The 18,755-nt window shown below is 34.6% G+C and overlaps 3 protein-coding genes and 1 long non-coding RNA gene across 10 annotated transcripts; 2 read left to right on the top strand and 2 right to left on the bottom strand.

The window, feature by feature from the left end:
- Positions 1 to 3,913: 3,913 nt before the first annotated feature.
- On the top strand, positions 3,914 to 4,690 carry LOC125197438 (LOB domain-containing protein 39-like). The gene is made up of 2 exons (XM_048096177.1): positions 3,914 to 4,160; positions 4,237 to 4,690. Exons 1-2 carry the CDS (start codon positions 3,977 to 3,979, stop codon positions 4,497 to 4,499), a joined length of 447 nt encoding a protein of 148 aa, XP_047952134.1. The 5' UTR covers positions 3,914 to 3,976; the 3' UTR covers positions 4,500 to 4,690.
- A 4,300-nt stretch (positions 4,691 to 8,990) lies between these two features.
- Positions 8,991 to 10,778, bottom strand: LOC125197465. 4 transcript variants are annotated; one of them, XM_048096204.1, is made up of 3 exons: positions 10,532 to 10,778; positions 9,505 to 9,566; positions 8,991 to 9,401 (listed from the first exon to the last, which is right to left on the bottom strand). In XM_048096204.1, the coding sequence occupies exons 1-3, from the start codon at positions 10,629 to 10,631 to the stop codon at positions 9,201 to 9,203; spliced, it is 363 nt and encodes a 120-aa protein (XP_047952161.1). In that variant the 5' UTR covers positions 10,632 to 10,778; the 3' UTR covers positions 8,991 to 9,200. The 4 variants fall into 4 exon arrangements, with proteins under 4 accessions (XP_047952161.1, XP_047952162.1, XP_047952163.1 ...); XM_048096205.1 differs by having other exon boundaries at positions 8,991 to 9,398; XM_048096206.1 differs by having other exon boundaries at positions 9,505 to 9,551.
- Positions 10,779 to 13,041: 2,263 nt separating this feature from the next.
- Positions 13,042 to 18,359, top strand: LOC125192487 (pumilio homolog 23-like). 4 transcript variants are annotated; one of them, XR_007171407.1, is made up of 12 exons: positions 13,315 to 13,716; positions 13,811 to 14,174; positions 14,389 to 14,688; positions 14,883 to 15,032; positions 15,127 to 15,270; positions 15,680 to 15,799; positions 15,904 to 16,089; positions 16,429 to 16,577; positions 16,733 to 16,915; positions 17,147 to 17,607; positions 17,735 to 17,820; positions 17,984 to 18,359. XR_007171407.1 is itself a non-coding variant. In XM_048090080.1 (11 exons), the coding sequence occupies exons 2-11, from the start codon at positions 13,565 to 13,567 to the stop codon at positions 17,586 to 17,588; spliced, it is 2,190 nt and encodes a 729-aa protein (XP_047946037.1). In that variant the 5' UTR covers positions 13,042 to 13,103; positions 13,561 to 13,564; the 3' UTR covers positions 17,589 to 17,607. The 4 variants fall into 4 exon arrangements, 3 of the variants coding, with proteins under 3 accessions (XP_047946037.1, XP_047946038.1, XP_047946036.1); XM_048090080.1 differs by lacking the exons at positions 17,735 to 17,820; positions 17,984 to 18,359 and adding an exon at positions 13,042 to 13,103 and having other exon boundaries at positions 13,561 to 13,716; XM_048090081.1 differs by lacking the exons at positions 17,735 to 17,820; positions 17,984 to 18,359 and adding an exon at positions 13,089 to 13,103 and having other exon boundaries at positions 13,573 to 13,716.
- Positions 17,759 to 18,091, bottom strand: LOC125192488. Its single transcript, XR_007171408.1, has 2 exons — positions 17,956 to 18,091; positions 17,759 to 17,873 (listed from the first exon to the last, which is right to left on the bottom strand). It is a non-coding gene; the product is annotated as an uncharacterized LOC125192488 (long non-coding RNA).
- Positions 18,360 to 18,755: the final 396 nt, after the last annotated feature.

Raw genomic sequence — 18,755 nt, 5'->3', positions numbered from 1 at the left:
GCCGGGTCTGCCAGCCGCATCGTGCCTGAAGCGAAAACACAGATATTGACGTTCTAATGCCCCAACGATGCGCATAAACAACTCCCTGCGCATTCTAAAACGCCGCCGGAACATGTTGGCGGGAAACCGCGGGTTCTCGAAAAGTAGTCGTCGTATAGCCGCCGATGTGCGGCTACGTGATCCCGATCAATCACTGCTCGGCTGTGGACAACTCGTGGAGGGCGAGGTATCGCCTACTGTTCCACCCTACGCATGTACCGCTCCATCTCGCGGTTCATGTAGGCATTCATAGCCTCGTTCATCCTCCGTTCGTACTCCTCGGCATCCCCACCACTACCACCCGCGTTACTCATCGCGCGATGATGCTCTTGTACAGAAAGTTAGAGAAAGAGAAAACTCGTTAAAACAAGTGGTGCAAATGAAAATGAAACGAAAATTGCGTTTATATAGGTTTGTAAAAAAAATACAAAAATCGGCGCTGGCCAATCGCTGGCCGATCGGGCCGCCACAATGGCGGCTAGCCGATCGGCTAGCGCATCGGCCAGCGCCCACCAATCGGCCAGCCCACGCCGATCGGCTGGCCAAGTATACCGCTCGCCGCCTACAATGGTTCGGCTAGCCGACCGGCCAGCGCGAAGAATCGGCTAGCCGGTCGCTAGCCAACCATTGCGGATGCTCTAAGTTTCAGTTTCAGCTTTCTGCAATGTGGTTTACTGTGTGTGATTTGACTCCCTCCCCACCACACAAAGTTAGTAGTCATATTTTCTTCTCAAGAAATATTTGATTATTCTATCTGCTTCAAACTTAGTTTGGTTCTGAATTCTTTGTCAGTGATATTCCGTTATTCCCATATAAGTAGCATTCTGTATTTTATATTGAATGGAATCCCAAAGCTGCTATCCCCAGTACATACATAATTTATGATGATTCAAGAAAATGGTGTATTTTTTCCTTTTGAGCAAAATGATTATATGATCAAACCTGTTTCAGTTATGTCACAACTAACACGAGTGACTAGTGCTGGATCTGCAGCTATACCTATCGAGTTAGGTTGCTAGAAACTGAACAATATTGGAGAGGATGTTCTTCTCTAAATGCGGAGTAATTTTCAAATGTAATCTGTTAGCATTATTTGTTGAAGACTTCTATTCTTTACTTTTATCTAATTGTGGTTTTTCACTGTATCCACATTAGTACTTTGCTGAAGTTATTGGTTTCAGGTATGAAGGTCTTTTGGAAAAGTTTTTGGATAGTCATGTACCATATATTTGATGCCATACTGCAAGTGGTTACTTGTGAATGAGAAATCATTCAGACACCCGAAGAAATTTTTGATAGAAGAAATTTTTGATGCTTCATAAATCATAATCAAATCAGCCTTACTGAATAGGTAAATTGGAAGGTTGAGAACTTGAACTCATAGTAGTATTATTTTAACAGCTACACAATATTGACTTTTTGTTTAGCTTGAGATGAATGACAGACAAAAGTCTCATCCTAAAGAAATACTCCTAGAAAGGAATAAAAAGAAGAGGGTTAACTGTTCCAAAAAGTAGGAACTTTGGTATTTTCCATCAATTTCAAATGTTGCACCGAAAATCACGAACTTTGTCTAAGTGCTCCGATTTCCCAAGTCGGATTTTTCGGCTAAGTAGTGTGCTGACGTATGTATATATCTGACGTGGTGATGTGGATGGTGATGTGGATGGTGACGTGGAATAAAAATTAGAATAAAATTAACACATCAGTGTTACTCCATTACAGCAAATCACATTCGGCAAAATTACATTCGGCAATTAAAGCCGGCGGAACATCAGCGTTACTCCATTACGGCAATCTCGCGAAATCGGAATCAATCGATTCAGCAATGTCGAGAGTTGCGGTAGCGGAATCGGCAAAGAGACAGCCGCTGCTGACAACGGCGGCGGCGTCGCCGAGCCAGCGCGGCGGCGCGAAAATCAGAAGGAGGGAGAGCAAGATGGGGGAGACGGCGGGGGAGTGCGCGGCAGTGTGACGGGATTTTGGGGATTTCTCTGTTTGGTATCTCCGTCGGGCGAGGGAGATAGCGGAGAAGGGAGACTCTCGGTACTTCTCCGATGGCGGTGACGGGCCGGCGGTAGATGATGGTGGAGGTGGAAGGCGACGGAATTGGGTGAAGTGAAGTGAGGAGAGTGGAGAAGGGAGTTGACTGATTTTTTGAATTTTTTTTTTCAAAACACAAAACGACGTCGGCTGCCACGTAAGATAAGTTTACACCGGAAAACTATAGGGTCGGGTTGGATGGGAAATTTGCACAGCCTGGCAAAGTTCGTGATTTTTGGTGTAATATTTGAAGTTGATGGGAAATACCAAACTTTTTGCAAAGTTCATGCTTTTTGGAGCAGTTAACCCAAATGAAAATACTAAAATCGAACAGCTAATATTCGTCCGCTCCAAAAAGACGCGGCGACACGGATCCGATCACATCCATAGTTGGAATCTGGTATTCTCATTCCATCACTCCTTCATGTCACATCATGAACCAAATACTCGTTTGGCTGGTTTCTAGCAGAATTGGATTACTTAGAGCACGGAGGTGGGCCCAGACCCACTTTTACTCCTTGTCCTTAGGCAAGAGCACAACACCCACATCCGTGCTCTTCCGCAAGAACAAGCTCAAGGGTCTCATTATTCTATTATTCAATTTAAATACTTCAATTACTAAAAACATTTCTAAAATATAAAATTATATTAAAATATAAAAATTACATAATTAAATTCTAAAAAATAAAAATTACATAATTAAAATCCTAAAAAATAAAAATACATAATTAAAATGTGAATTTTGGGGGAAAATTTTGAAAAATAAATTAAAAGTGCGTAGAAGACGGATATAATTTATTGAAAAGTGGGAAAATATTTTTTTTTATTTAAAAATGATTTTTTAAATTAAATTCGAATTTTTTAAAAAAAATTACAAAAAAAACGAAATTATCGTTGGCCAATCGCGTGCCGCCACATAAGGCAACTCAGAGGCACGGACGGACGAACTGCAGTGGCGGACGGACGTGTCCTTACCAGCGGCACGGACGGACGAGCATGCCGCTGCGGATGCTCTTAGCATTATTTATATTTCAATTACTATTTTGAATTAAGATAATTTTTTCCCAGGTTAGGAATTTTTTTCTAGCAAAATTTCGTCTAGTCATTATTAAGTGTCCCATTTTACTTTTATCATAATACTAGTATTCAGTAAGTGGATTACATATTTCACTAACTTATTCCGCTCACAAATATTATAAAACCAATGGACTAATTTTATAAATAATTGCAAAACTATTGCACTTATAATATCATTATTAATTTGTATAATAAAAAAAGTATTATTACTTATTTATTTTCACTAATATTAAGTATAATTCATAATTTTAAAATTATATTTTTTAATCAGTAGTTATAAAAACCGGGAATAAGAATCTTGGAAAAATGAACTAGTATTATTTTATCGTTATTCGGATTTTGATTACTTTTATTGTTTGATTAAAAGTTAAACAAATATTGAAATTTAAAAATAAAATAATCAGACTACTTTCTAGATAAAATCCTACAAACAAATACATTACAAAAGATTTACTATCATTTATAAACACAAAAAAGTAGATGCAATAACTTATATTGGAAAATTTTGAAAAATGTTTATATAATTATGACGCAAAAGAAAGCCTCCATAATTTTAGTTGAACCACCATGAACACAAATTAGCATGTCTTAATGGCATGTCCAGCAATTTTTTTGATATTGAGATGACTTAGAAAGAATTTTATTGTAAAATAAAACTAGTAAATTACAAAATTAGAAGCTAAATTTCCATCCATGATGCCAACCCTAGTTATTTTTAAGGAGTCTATAAAACCCCCCCAAACCTTACACCATTGTTCTCTCTCCTCCTTTTTGTTTGGGTTGAAGAACAAAAAAAGCATTTATTTAGAGAGGCAAGATGAGCTGCAATGGGTGCCGAGTCCTTCGCAGAGGCTGCAGCGATGAATGCATCCTAAGGCCGTGTTTGGATTGGATCGAATCCCCTCAAGCCCAAGCCCAAGCCACCCTCTTCGTCTCCAAATTCTTCGGCCGCTCCGACCTCATGTCCCTCGTTGCCGCCGTCCCCCATTCCCAACGCTCCGGTAACTGCATGTTTGTTAGCTTAGCTCCCTTCTTTTACTAATATACTTATTTGTTTGCTAATCGATCAATCGGCAGTGCTCTTTCAATCGCTCCTCTTCGAGGCCTGCGGCCGCAAGGTCAATCCGGTCAACGGCGCCGTGGGGCTGCTCATCACCGGCAACTGGCACATTTGCCGGGCGGCGGTCGAGACCGTGCTCGCCGGCGGCGTCATCACCCCCATTTCCCCGCCGGATGGGGTCGTGAAGTGCATGGAGACGGAGGCGTCGGAGATATCGGAGGTGTCGCCGGAATCCGGTGAGAGTGACAAGGAGCCAAAGCTGCTCAACCTTTTTGCTTAATCATGGAAATGTATGGAAGGAGACTTGATTAGTTTTAATCATCCTTTTTCTTTTACTAAGTGGGAGTGGGACTAACCTTTTTTGGACCAAGTGACTAGAAAATTGACTTTTCTTTAGTCCATGTTTAAATCGGAAATTGTACTATCCCTTTTTCTAGGAGAGTGCTATTTTGATAAATTAATAAAAATATTTTCTCATATTTGTGTTTGAAAATGTTGTGATACATGTATAATTGTTTTGTTGTCATTGAATGTAACGAGAGTAGCCGAATCTTCAACTTTTCTCTATAGAAAAATAAAGTAAAAAACGTACTTACAACATGTGAAAGTGAAACCGAATCCCGTAGTTAAAGAATCACTATGTGTTTGTTGAATGAAATACCCATATTTTAGTTATTGTTTCTAGATTAATTATTTGCTTAAGTAATTAATTTAAAAAATTTGATAAATGGTGTGACAGACTACTCTTCCAACCTAAGACGACCAAATATCAGTGTAAGATTTGTAGTTAATTTAAAAGACAACATTGGAATATGTATGGAGATATTGAAGGGAGTGATGTCTTCTGTGGCAGAGTATTTGCTTTGGATTTTGTGGCCAGTATTCTATTCTAGCCCCCAAGTATATGAGAGTACTATATACTATATTCTTCATATGATATCTACTTTTACCATTTTTTAGGGGGGTGACAATTCTTTTATTGTAGTATATGTGGGATTGTAACAACTTACTTTTGTTCTCTAATTATTATTACAAGGCTACAAGGTTGGACGAATCAAAGTTAAAGGTTTGTATGTCAAAATTGAAAAAAAATACAAAATACAATATGAATAAAATAATTTTAATAAATTACCAGGGTGATCATCCGGCTGTACCCGGGCCGGGGGGATTATCTTTATCCCTGGTGAGTTTATACTATAATTAAGATTGCATAATTATTTCTCATCTAATATATGGAATCCAATTTTACAAGATTGTATTTTCTTTCAAAAGACTCATTTATACCTACCAATATATAGGGTTCAATCCAAATCAGAAGTGGGTGATTTTCTAAAAATAACGTATGTAATGTGGACAATGAAAGAAAGAAACTTACCATGGTTTTTCTATTGTTCTTCAAATTAAGGTGTGGTAACTCAATCTCTTCATCTTAATTATCTTATTGGATATTAAAGTATTAATGTTGCATTCTCAAACTTCCCCTGCAAAAGCGGGTGTTTTTATGTTTGAACGCAATAAGTGTTTCCTTACATATAAAATAATAGTAGTAAATAAAAGGGAGTAATTAATTGCTAACTCATTATTTAATTGTTAATTATAACTAATTTAAGGTCATAAGATTTTTGAAAATGTGTGGTCTACAATTTGCCATGTGTAATTTTTGTTTTTATTAATTAAATCGAAAAAGATATAAAAAAAACTCCAAATTAGGATTTTGGATGAAAATGTCAATATAGTGTTCCGAAAATATCAACACAATGCTTTGAGAATGTCAACACAATGCTTTGATTATATTAACACATTGCTTATATTGACATTCTACATGTATTATATTTACATACTCCTATTTTATATAGTATGTTGACATTTCTGTTGTATGAAAAAATTAAAAAAATTTGATTTTTTTTTCAAATTTTGACGTCGGAAGATATGCATGTAGGATATCGTTGGAATTCTTATAAAATTATCTTTAATTTGATATGTGTTATATGAATTTAAAGTTTTGGGATTTCTTTTAAAAGTTAGTTATAACTAATTTTTAGTTAATTGACATTAATACCCCTATTGATATTTTTTGGAATTAATAATATGGCCTTATTGACGTTTTTTGTTGATCGTATTGACATTTCAGAGTTGATGATCTAGGCCTTTAGTTTGAATATCTAATGGCTATTATTTAGTTGTAGTTAGCAATTAAGTATTGAGTTAGCAATATAACACTCCCCAACAAATAAATATATATTTTGTTCATAATTAAAAACAACACATACTACATAATTATATAATGATTTTTAAGAAAATTATGTCAATGTATATTATTAAAATAAATGTATAAATCAAATGTAATATTTACCTATATTGTTTTAATGAAAACAGATATATAAATATCTGTTGATTACATAAGACAAAAGCTCAGTTACATCCTTACATCCCATTTTATGCTTTAATATAATGAAAGGCGTGTGAAGGGATAACATTTTCCATCTGCATAATGAATGATAACAAAGAGTTACGACCTGAAAATTGAAAAAAAGTCGGTCTATTTTGCTCGTTAGAGTTTCTAATGGAATATGGCCTTAAATTAACATCAACTATTTGAGATGTCAAAACATACACATGAAATTTTACAAGAAAACATATCTCTTTTCCTCTCATGAGTTATATTTGCTTGACTGATAATTTCACATGAATTTTGAAAAAATTTAAAATACTAGTAGTAAAATTTTAAATAAACAATGTCCTAATATGTTTATTACTACTATTTGTTTTAACGACCAATTAATTCAGAACATAATTTTGCCTCAATTTTTTTTTAATCTGTCCATAATATGACATTTTTTGGGACAAATAAAATATTGCAATCTAGTGCAAGTGTAGATAAAATTTTAGTGGTATTGTTGTAATTAAGTGTAATTACTGGGGTGTGAAATGAGAGGAGGAAGAGGTTTGGGATCCACGTCATCAGGGCCCACAGAAATGAGGGCGTCCACTAGGAGTGGGATCCACGTCATCAGATGGGTATAATTTCATTCTTATAAATAATGAGGAGAATGGGTTTCATTGGTTCATTTATTTGTTCTTGTGGGGATTAAAAAGGAAGAGGGACCCGCTTATATTGTTGCGTTTCTCCGCATCTGCACTTTTTTTTTCACTTCATAAACTAAAAAGATTCCAATTTTTGTTTAATAGTAAGAAAAAGTATGAAATAGATATTTGTCAACAAATGTTACTACTGGAGTAGTTTTTTAAAATTATGTTCTTATATAAAAATTGTGGATTAGATAATGATGGACAAGAAGATTTTGAGAAGCTATCCAAATTATATTCCGTAGTACTACATAGATTGTGTAAATCTCTAATATAGTACTAGTACTAAATACTACTCCATAATCTCTATGATACTTTAATAATGTCTCAAAAGGTATAAATTAAAAGGATGCCACTTATTAAATCACTTGGAATTTTAGATATTATAAATAAAATAAGATCCACTTATTGAGTCACTTGAAATTTCAGATATTATAAATAAAATAAGATAACCCAAAAGTGATTTTAGGAACATTACAAGTTAGTTCTTGTTTATACTGAGGGAGTATATATTATTGTGATTAATATTATTATCATATTTATATATAATCATAATCAACTTTTTACAAACATCACATATTAAGAATTCTTAGATTAAAAGACAATTAATCTCAAATAATCTTAGCTCAATTCATTCTCAGAATAAATCATATATTGTTTTACTTGCGTCTCCTGATTTAACAAAGATGGTATTTTCAATATAGATGAGAACATGGCATTTATTCGACACATACTAGATAAATCACACCAACAAAGAAGCAATAAGCAGTTACTTCTTTTTGGAAAAAATCACCAAAGATATATGCTGATCTCTTCTATACTATTTTCTTGTCATATTTTGTGATTTAGACTATTATTGGATCTTGTATAGTTGTATTATATCCCATCAATTACTAAAAAAAATGATGGTTTAGGAAAAAAATACGGGTAGAACAACCTCAAAATTAACATAGCTAATTCGCCACTTCACATTTCGTATATAATTTTAAGAAGTTTGTATGCATAAAGTATTACATGAGAGAGTTCATTAGTGATTACCCTTTATAAATGAGATAATATACAAACTATTCCATACATTTAAAACCTCAAATTCATCAGGTCAATTAGCCAATAAGAATATTTTTTTTTTAAACCTCAAATTCAAAATTTTGTAAATTTAGCCTTAGAAATCTCATCAAATTTTGTTTTTTCGCCCACCCCTGCAGGCTGCATATAGGTGTGACTTATGATTTTCGGCATAATACAGCGTTAAAAAACTTTACAATGAACATATGCTTTTCTATTCCAAGCTTATCATTTGTATACCTAATTATGAAATCTAATTGTGTCACCTCACCTATATAGCAAGTCCACCACTTCAATTTGACTGCTGAGAAATGAGTGAGTCGTGTTTAACAATGCACTATTTTGGGTGGCTAAGCTTGAAAGAATTGTTCCCACTTCCCACTATACATCCATTTGCCGCAAAAGTTGGGATGGTCTTGTCTTATACTGTATGCACTTTCTTAACATATCATCTCACCTTTTTCATTTTCTCTGGCACAATTCATTGCTAGGACTTAGCTAATAATATGATGCATGCATCGTCTTAGATTTATGATCACGAATTTAGGTAAGACGTTTCCTCTCTAAGACTAAAAGGCTCAGGACCACGGTGATAAATAGGGAACCATTATCACTTAATGTAGTACTACTATATAATATATTCATGTCAAGATGGGTGAAACATTGTTCAGTACAGAGGATCTAAAAGATGGTCACTGTTACACATATTAGTGTGAAACAGATGTGCCCTGTACAAGGATTCCTACGAGATGATAAGCATCCGCATCAAAGTGTAATACCAAACTTATAGCATGCCTAATTATCCTTCATCTATAGAGGACATAGTCACTTAAGGAAACTCACCGTCCTTCGTTTCACTGGGAGGAGGAGAAGGCTCCGGGATGTAGGGCATCAGAGGAGTGCCGTGCTGGATAGGACCGTGTCTTATAGAAGCTGTTGAGCTTGGAGTTGGATCAATAGGGTGGTAGTCTTCCAAATGAGCACTGCCCTCAACGTCTGCCACTTTGCTAGGATGATCTATGCCTTGCTGCTGATCATAACCAGAAATGATATTAACATATTCTGAATCTACTTTTATTGGTTTATACCAGTATATTAAATAATTTGAATGATCTTGGCTTAAGCAATTGTACCTTGACCTTCCTTCTTTTCGTCGTCAAAGCCATGACATTCATGCTGCCTATTGAAACAATACCTAAACCCAGTGGGAGCAGTGTGAAGGAAACAAATTCTAGAATTCACCACTCAAATTAATTACATAAATATGCTGCATAAGAGTGCGAAAAATGAAAAGTGCATTTCTCTCTTTATGAAATCAGCTTATGCATCTAAGTGATTGACAGATCTAAGCATCCCAAAAAGAGAGTTGATATCTGGGTTAAGTTCAATCTTGTGATTATCTTTTCAAAATACAACGAGGCATCCCAAATAGTATAGTTAAAAATGTATATTCAAAATGAAGTTAGCAATCACCTCAGAATGAAATTTTAAGATTGGGATATAACAAGTATTGACATAGGAACTGCAGAAGCCACATATGAGCTTAGGAAGGGGTTTAGATAGGGAGGGAACATTCAAAATTGATCTGTATTCAGTATCATGCAACTGCATCTGCTAAGTCGAGTGGTTTGCCAAAGTTAAGCGTTCTTGATGTTTGTATAGAATCCAAAATACAGTTAAAGGTTTTCTTATGCTGAAATTTGCAAGGTAGTAATATGCAATGACATAACAAGTTTTTCAAGAAATTTATATTTCCATTTTTCACTCAAAATTATAGCTTCTCCCATGATCCAAGATGGCCTTATGAATAAGATATCAAAACCAAACATTTTAGAAACTCTTGAAGCGGCTAAACCAACAAAGACAAATTGATCTGTTCATAGTTCGAACCTTATATCAAAGAGGCCAATTACATGAACAATATACTAATATGATAGAGACATGGACCAAACTAATTACTCAAATTGCTCTGCTTAACAAACATGTTCATACACATTGATTTGTTCAATCTTTAAAAGCTCAAAATGACGAAAACAGTAGGTTTAGCTTACATGACAAAATTGTTAAATGGAATTGAATTCATGAATCTTTGTAGTATGCAGTATTTTTACCTCATTCTTCATAGATACTAGATTCTGCATTCACCCAAAAAAGGTTTACCTGGATCAATGATAGTTTTTTCTTTGCTGGGAAAACTAAGGTACAAAGAAGCAGCTGCTCCAATCAACAACAGCATGAACAAGAAGCCCAAATTCCTCATTATTACAGGAGTAAATGGCTTTCAATTTCTCTCTCAAAATCCAAATGTGAACTCAAGCTAGATGGGGAGAAATTGTGAAAAAAGGAAAAGGAATGGAAATATCCTCAGCAGCAGTGTTTCGTCACCGTTTCTAAAATTCAGAAATCCTACCCGAAAATCCGAGGAGATAACAAAATAAAAAATTGCTACAATCCCCAAATGCACGCATATATACAAACATAAAATACTGAGATGCACAATATAATAAATTAAATAGACGATCGGAACATAATAAAATAACATAATTTAGCTGAAAAATCTCATGTGCGATCGTTGTCATTGCGCCGTTGCTACAGTGAGGATGGTAAATTGAAGAGTAATTGTTGCTTAGCTGAAGAGGATGAGTAAATGCAGCAGAGAAAGAAATAAATGCAGAAGTTGCGGTGGAATGCGAGCTCTTGCTCTACGATTGTCGCCACTGCCTCCGCCAACACTGTTTCCTGTGTAATCCATTCCTCAACTTTTCACTTTAAAAAAACAAATTTAATCAACCACCATTTTTGAAATGTGGAGTAGGAGATCCATTCCGCCATTTTTGGGAGAACATATCTAATTAGGAGTAGTATTTGGTCAATTGCCATTTGCCACCGATAATAGTATTAGGAATTTAAGATAATAGCCATCTAAAATTATGGTTTGTCCTTGGAATATTAAATTATAAAGTTTAAATTTTTTTCAATTATTATATCTATGCATAAATCAAATTTTTTTATGTTGAAAATGAAAATATTTCAATAAAATAAAAGGAGAAATTAGAAAATACATTAATTTAAAAGAAAAATACTTATTTTAATGAACACGACGATTTGAATAACATTAATAGATGACATTTTATGCATGAAAGAGCCAGTTGAAAAAAATGAAACTTCGTGATTTAATATTTACATGAAACTGTGTGACTTAAATGACCATAGACACAATAATATTTTATCAACTTTATTAAGATTGAGATACACATTATCTAGTGATAAACAAAAAACATAATTCATGTTAATTAAGTTATTAAAAAAATTTATGACAAAACACAATTAAATGTCCTTGTATTAATATATTATTTCATTAGCTCATTCTAAAAAATTTTGGTTAATTAGGTCTTTGTACTGCTCAATTTTATTTCATTATGTTCTTTTATACAAATTTTTTATTTCAGTAGATCCTTATACTAATACATTTTTTAAGAGATTTTATATTTTTATATTAATTTAGTTAGATTTTTATTCAACAGACAATTATAGCCTTCATAATTTAATTAACTTTTATTCTACTTATATTTTTTGCCAGAATCTAAATTATTTTATGTCGTTCCATTAGAAAAAAAGGAATCGTAAAAAAACAATAGCTCCAAATATTAACTCGCACCGCGTTATTGGCCGGAAGGGATCACCTCATACATTTGCATACTACATTTTATAATACACCATTAAATAGTTGACAAATGGATCTTATTTTATGATTAAAAAAGTTATTCTACAAATTATTTCCTTCACTTTCTTATATACCATATTTAATTAAAATAATTTTGTTAACTCTTGTTAAAATAATATCATAGGTTAAATTTTACTTTTAAAAAAGATTTATATAAAATCAACGTCTCTCTTATATAAGATAAACTAAAGCTTTGACCAAATTTTATGTTTTATGTAGCTATTATCTCAATATAAATACAATTTTTTTTATTATATATATTCTATAAAAATAATTATAAAATTTTATTAAGTTAAAAAAGTTGGCATAATTAGTTGACTATATTTTTTTAAAACCCGGTCTCATTATAATAGAATCAACTAATTATGTCAAACTTTTTTTTAATTAAATTAAAATTTTGTAATTATTTTTATGGAGTACTATATTTTGTATATTATTTTGTTTATTGATAATAGCTATATAAAATATGAAATTTGGTCAAATTCTAGTTAAGTACATTTTTATATAAGATCGACATCTTTTACAGATATTAAAAATTAAACAATCTCAATAAAATTAGAAAAAGAAATTAAAAATAATTTTTTTAAAATTTTTTAGAATACATAAAAATTTAATCTTTTTATATAAATATTTTGAAGTAAATAAAATTTGACTTATTAAATATTTTTAACAACAGTTACGTAATATGATTACATATAATAAGCAAAATTGCATGAAATAACAAAACTATTTTGATTTACTGTAGTAATGAGAAAGTCCAGGAAAATTTTTAGAAATAACTTTTTACCATAACATGGGATCCACTTGTCAAATATTTAGTAGTGTATTATAAAATGTTGTATGCTTTGTATGAGGTGATCCCTTTCGGTTATCGGCTAATGTAGGAAGCCCATTTATGGGCCCACAATATAAGGGTGGAAGCCCGCCGCTTTTGCTTCTATGCAAACTCTTAAACAGATTTTATTTTTGAGCGCGCAGCAAATTCCGGTTTTCAGCTTTTCTGGCCAGGTTAACGATTTTTGACAATTGAAGCAGTATATTTATTTTTTCCGATTATTTTAGGTGTTTGGTTTATATAGTTATTGTGTTTCTCAGCTGTAAGCTAACATCAATTTTAGTGCCTCGTTCCCGTTTGTTTATGAGCTTGAATTTGTTTATTTGCTTGATTTAGTAGCTAGCTCGACTGAATTTCGGCGTTTTTTTGTGATGTCCTATTGGATTATCTCTGTTGCATGAATGGAATTGGTATCTTAAGTTGCCATTTTTGTTTGGACAAATAGTACTCTACTGAAGAATTTAGTGTAGCTAATCACAGTTTTTATGAACGGTTTAGGGCTCTGTGTGTTGAAGTGAGTGGTATGGTGTCTGTTGGTTTTAGAGCATTGGCATTGAGAAACCATAACTCACATAATTCATCTCAGAACGGCTTGATTACCGACCAAGGTAAAACTTCGTTTACGCGCAGGAAAATGGGCAGGAAAGGAAGCAAGAAAGATAGTGGATTTCATCGCAATGATTCAAACATGGATGAATCTGGCGGTGCAACGGGAAGAGCTCGGAATTTTTCACGGGACAAGGGAGGCGCAGCGCCTCACGCTGAGTCTCAGGCGTCGTTTGTTAGGTTGCTTTTCTTGTTTGGGGATTTATTCATGTGTGCTATTTTCATTGTGTGCGTGCCTCATTTAGATGCATTATTGTGAATGATTTTATTGTAGAAAGCAGGTTGATCCAGAGACAGCTAAGTACTTCTCGGAGATTACAAATGTTATAGAAGGTACAGAGGTGGACATGGAGGAGCGATCTGTTATATGCGGTACTGCATTGGAAGAAGCCAGAGGCAAAGAAGTGGAGCTTGCAACTGATTATATTATTAGCCACACTATGCAAACTCTTCTTGAAGGCTGCACGTTGGACTGCCTTTGTTCTTTTCTGCGCAGCTCAGCCGGTGAATTTTCCCAGATTTGTATGGATAGGTCCGGTTCCCATGTAGCTGAAACGGCTCTCAAGTCTTTGGCCAGGCACCTTGAGGATACCGAGAGCCACCCTATCATTGAAGAGACACTATCCGTATTGTGCGAGGTATTGCTACTGACATGAGTTCGGAGGAAATGCCCTATGCTTAAAATTTAATTCCTTTACTCTTGGGAGGCGGTTACTGTTAATACGAAGTAATAATCGTCTTGCATACAATTAGAGATGCATTTCCTGGTGAAATATAGAGCTAGCTGATAGCATTTGCAACATTAGTATCAAAGTATTTAAATGGTTTCTCATTTATATTTCTTCTTACCAGGCAATTGTGGCAAATCCCGTTGATATAATGTGCAATTGTTACGGATCTCATGTCCTTCGGAGACTTCTTTGTCTCTGTAAAGGAGTTCCCATGGACTCGTTGGAATTTCATAGCACAAACCCGTCTGCCGTGCTGGCAGAACGTTTGAATCTGCGATCATCTCATGCGGACAGTCATAACGCACCACAGAACCAGCCATTCCCGAATCAACTAAAATTTCTCATATCAGAGATGGTCGATCCTTCAAGGGCAGACATGGCAACCCTACAAGCTAATCAATATAGTAGTTTGGTTCTGCAGGCATGTGTTTTTTGCTAAGGTTCCGTTTTATTGCAGAGGAACGGTGTTGACACGTTAATGATTTGACCTTTTTTGTGCAATCACTTTGTTTCATATGCACCACCATGGCATCCACTGCTTTTATGTTATTTTTGTTCAATAGTTTCCAGATCAACTCGCTTAAATCTGATGAAATACAAATCTTCAAATGGCAGACTGCTTTGAAATTATTAGCTGGGCAAGAGGAGGAACTGTTCCGTTTGATTCCCATTCTCCTTGGCTGCCCTATCGATGCTGTATCAGAAGAAAGCTTCATTGAAGTTAAACGTTTAGTGGAAGAAAATGCATACAGTCATTTGATGGAGGTAAGAACTTTAACACAATTTACTTGTGGGACATGTCATTTTGCTCTGTACTAATGACCTCTCCTCCAAATTTTTTTATCACCCATATTTACAGGTCATCTTGGCAGTGGCACCTGATACAATTTACAATGGCATATTCACAAAAATCTTCAAGAATTCTTTATTTAGACTGTCATCGCATTTCTGTGGAAACTTTGTCATACAAGCATTGATATCTCATGCAAGAGGGCAAGAACATGTAAGTTGATTGGCTATTGAAGCTTCCTAACAAGTTTAGATTCTGTGAAGTTCTAAATCAACCAGCGTAGTTACTATATCACTCTAATCTAATTAATGTGCATGTCTAATCATTGTAAAATTTGTTACTGTGGCATCTTATTGTCTATTATCTATAAACAATGCCACACAGAATTCTTTAAGATACATAATGTAGGAATAAAAATACTCTAAAATCGGAAAAATTATTGACAATGTCAACGTAAAGTCTTTATATGGAAACCATCTCTACATTTAGCATTTCATTGATGTGACTTCACAAAGCATGCAATTTTTTTTATGTTTTTTATTTTTTAATTTTTATCATAGTCCTATTCCTTAACTTTCAGTTTTATTAGTATTGTAATCTAAATGAATGCTTATGGGTCCAGATAAAGTTGATATTTGAGGAACTGGGGCCGAAATTTAGAGATCTTCTTGAGTTGGGAAGGGCTGGAGTTGTGGCAGCTCTTCTTGCTTCCAGTCAAAGACTTCAGGGCAATCAGCATGAGGTATTCTTTTATATATGTATGTGCATAATTGTTCATTTCATTGAACACAGCTCTTTGCTACTCTCATTGTTCATTAATTTTGGTTCTGTTATTGATTCTGACAGTGTTGTCAAGCCCTTGCTGATGCTGTTTGTTTGAGTGCCGAGTCTTCTGTGTGCATTGTTCCGCGGCTATTATTTCTTGAAAATTACCTCTATTCTGTAGATAAAGACAACTGGGGTTGGCCAAGTGGTTTAAAAATGCATGTTTTGGGCTCTTTGATGCTGCAGTCGATTTTCAGATACCCCAGTGTAAGTGGCTTATCTCTAATAATATTTTCTGCTTTGAATTAACAGCCATCTTTGACTGTTTAAAGAAGCCTAACCAGCTAAATCAATATTTTCCTGATGAGATAAAACTTATAACATGACTAATAAGTAGCATTAAGATAGATTAATGACTAAAGAGCTAAGTTTTCTATATTTGTTGGCCCTAAAATTGGCTTGCTTGATTTTTTGTTGTCATCTTAAACGCCCCAAATGTAAATTTTTGTGTATATGGTTATTCGCACCTTGTATTAGTTCTTTGACTTTTTATATGTTTTCCTATGATTTTAAAAGGCAATACAATTGGTTGCTTCTGTATTACAGGAATTCGTAAAATCATATATCAACAGTATCACATCTTTAGAGGATAAACATGTTCTCGAAGTGTCAAAAGATCCTGCTGGGGCCCGTGTTATCGAGGCTTTTCTTGTTTCAAGCATTTCTGCTAAGCAAAAGTACAAGATAGTTGGCAAGTATGATGAGATTATGAGAAGCTGGATTATTTGTTTCCTTACCCTAACCCTAGCCTGTTTGTGCTGTTTTAATTCAATGCACGATCCTCACGGTGGTTAGACGTTTTTATTTTATGTGTGACATTAATCATATTTTTTTCTGCTTGTAATTGAAGGCTTCGAGGACATTTTGGAGAGCTCGCTGTGCTTCCATCAGGCGCATTTACCATCGAGAAATGCTTCCATGCCTGCAACTTGTCTATGAAGGAAACAATTGTGTCGGAACTATTATCTTTCAAAGCAGAGCTGTCTAAGAGTAGACAGGGCCCGTATCTCTTGAAGAAACTTGACATTGAGGGGTAAATATATATGTTAAGTACTTTTCTAGATTGCATGCTCCGTCTTGGTATATTTCGTCTTCATCGTTCGTGCTCTTATCTTCCTAACATTTTTTCCTGCTTCCTCGATTCACTGGATGTGAAATACCATGACAGCTTGTCTCGTTTTATATATATGACTACATTTTTTGAATTTGACAAACAAGTTACTTTGTTGGTATAATGAACCTTATTAAGTTGCTTTGTTAATAGATTTGCAAGACGACCAGAGCAATGGAGATCTAGGCTAACTTCCAAAGAATCCGTCTTCAACGAATTCTACGAAGCATTCGGACAAAAGGATGCCAAATCTTCTCGAGGCGGCAACTTTCTTTCGGATTCTTATAAAAACACTCAGGCGGAAAAGTTCAAGGGCATAAGGAAAGAGATAGATGATGGCCTTTCTTCCGGTTCTATTTCTAAATCAGGCACTCCCTTTCTGGCTCATCAGGGGTCAACTAAAGTGAAAAAATCAGGGGATAAGAAATCAAAAGTTCGAGGTTTCTCCCAAGACAATAACGATGAATTCTCAAAAAGCAAAAAGCATAAAACATCAAAAGATGGAGACAGTGCTAGGAATGAGAAGAAACGACGTAAAAAAGATGGATTGTCAGAAACTTCGAACAAGAAGCTCAAGGCTGGGATCAGTGATTAACTTAATCTACTCTCTACAGGTATTTATTTATTTATTGCATTTTGTAGCATATTTTTTGTCACATTGAAGAAACGGAATCAACTGGATGAAAAGCTCTTGTATTCACATGTTTAAGCTAAGAATTACTTCAGAAAAACATATTGCAGTTACAGCAAAACTGGTTGCAATCCGAAGTTGCAACAAAGTGGTCCTCTCCTAGAAGAAACGGCGAATCCTAATCTGTCAAAGACAGGTTCTATCTTCTCTACCCGATCCTTTGGACACTCATCCTATGGATGATTAGACCTGGCATAACAACACAACACATCTGAGTGAAACTCGGTGTGGAAAGGAAAATGCTTTTACTCTTTTGGAAGTTAGAAGTTACTTATTTTGTGTGGGATTTGATCTGCTAGGAGGTATTCTTCTGAAGCTCGACTTCTCGTTCTTGTATGGAATCTTCTGTTTTACATCCAATCCCTTTAAAGACTTTGTAGCCGAGGTAGATGCACTCTCTCTCTCCAGAAGGGTTCTCCTGGCTCGAGCTCCTTGCACGTTGGCATGCAAAATCAACACCAGTGCAAGAAGCAACGATGCCACCACACTCAGGTTGGACTTCATTGTGTTGCAGTGTTTGTTCGCGTGGATACAATAACGATGGAGTTTGGCTTTTGTAGTGAGATTTATAGTGTGGTTGAGCTCATCCAGTCCATTCAGTCATATATATGTGTGTGTGTGCAAGATCTTGTTGGAATCATATGCATGTTGGATCATGTGATGTTTGTTTGACTATGATGGTGTGAGTCTGACTTGCAGATTAGTTGTTGCAGTTTCGGTGTGACCATGTGACTTAAGCACGTGATCATATATTAATCCTGCCAAATTTAGTACTCTAATCTCTCTTTTTTTAATTTTTTAAAAGTATATTTAAACAAATTTGATTGAAAAACACAACTTCGTATTTGCTCCAATCTGTGGATTCTAAGATTTTTTATAAAGTAATCACAACTGGTACATCTTTCACAGTCGTTTTTTTAACGTGTCATTTGTAGTGGTATAGTATATTTATAAATTACTCCATAAGTAAGGTGTGACGTGCTTTTTTTTCAATGTCTTATCGATGATGATCTTTATAGATAAAATACAGTACTTGCAACTTGTATCGTAGATTTGTGGAGTAGTAACTAT

This window comes from Salvia hispanica, chromosome 6 (genome assembly GCF_023119035.1).
Source record: "Salvia hispanica cultivar TCC Black 2014 chromosome 6, UniMelb_Shisp_WGS_1.0, whole genome shotgun sequence".
NCBI classification, from domain to species: Eukaryota; Viridiplantae; Streptophyta; class Magnoliopsida; order Lamiales; family Lamiaceae; genus Salvia; species Salvia hispanica.
This window is presented reverse-complemented; position numbering and strand designations above follow the sequence as displayed.

Bases quoted from the DNA above. Each gene is read 5' to 3' on its own strand.
- LOC125192487 (XM_048090079.1), top strand. From the start codon at position 13,454: ATGGTGTCTGTTGGTTTTAGAGCATTGGCATTGAGAAACCATAACTCA. The intron at 15,800-15,903 runs GTATTCTTTTAT...TGATTCTGACAG, and splicing joins TTCAGGGCAATCAGCATGAG to TGTTGTCAAGCCCTTGCTGA. The intron at 16,090-16,428 runs GTAAGTGGCTTA...TCTGTATTACAG, and splicing joins CGATTTTCAGATACCCCAGT to GAATTCGTAAAATCATATAT.
- LOC125197465 (XM_048096204.1), bottom strand. From the start codon at position 10,631: ATGAGGAATTTGGGCTTCTTGTTCATGCTGTTGTTGATTGGAGCAGCT. The intron at 9,567-10,531 runs GTAAACCTTTTT...CACTGGGTTTAG, and splicing joins AAAAACTATCATTGATCCAG to GTATTGTTTCAATAGGCAGC. The intron at 9,402-9,504 runs GTACAATTGCTT...GGTTATGATCAG, and splicing joins CGAAAAGAAGGAAGGTCAAG to CAGCAAGGCATAGATCATCC.
- LOC125197438 (XM_048096177.1), top strand. From the start codon at position 3,977: ATGAGCTGCAATGGGTGCCGAGTCCTTCGCAGAGGCTGCAGCGATGAA. The intron at 4,161-4,236 runs GTAACTGCATGT...ATCAATCGGCAG, and splicing joins CCCCCATTCCCAACGCTCCG to TGCTCTTTCAATCGCTCCTC.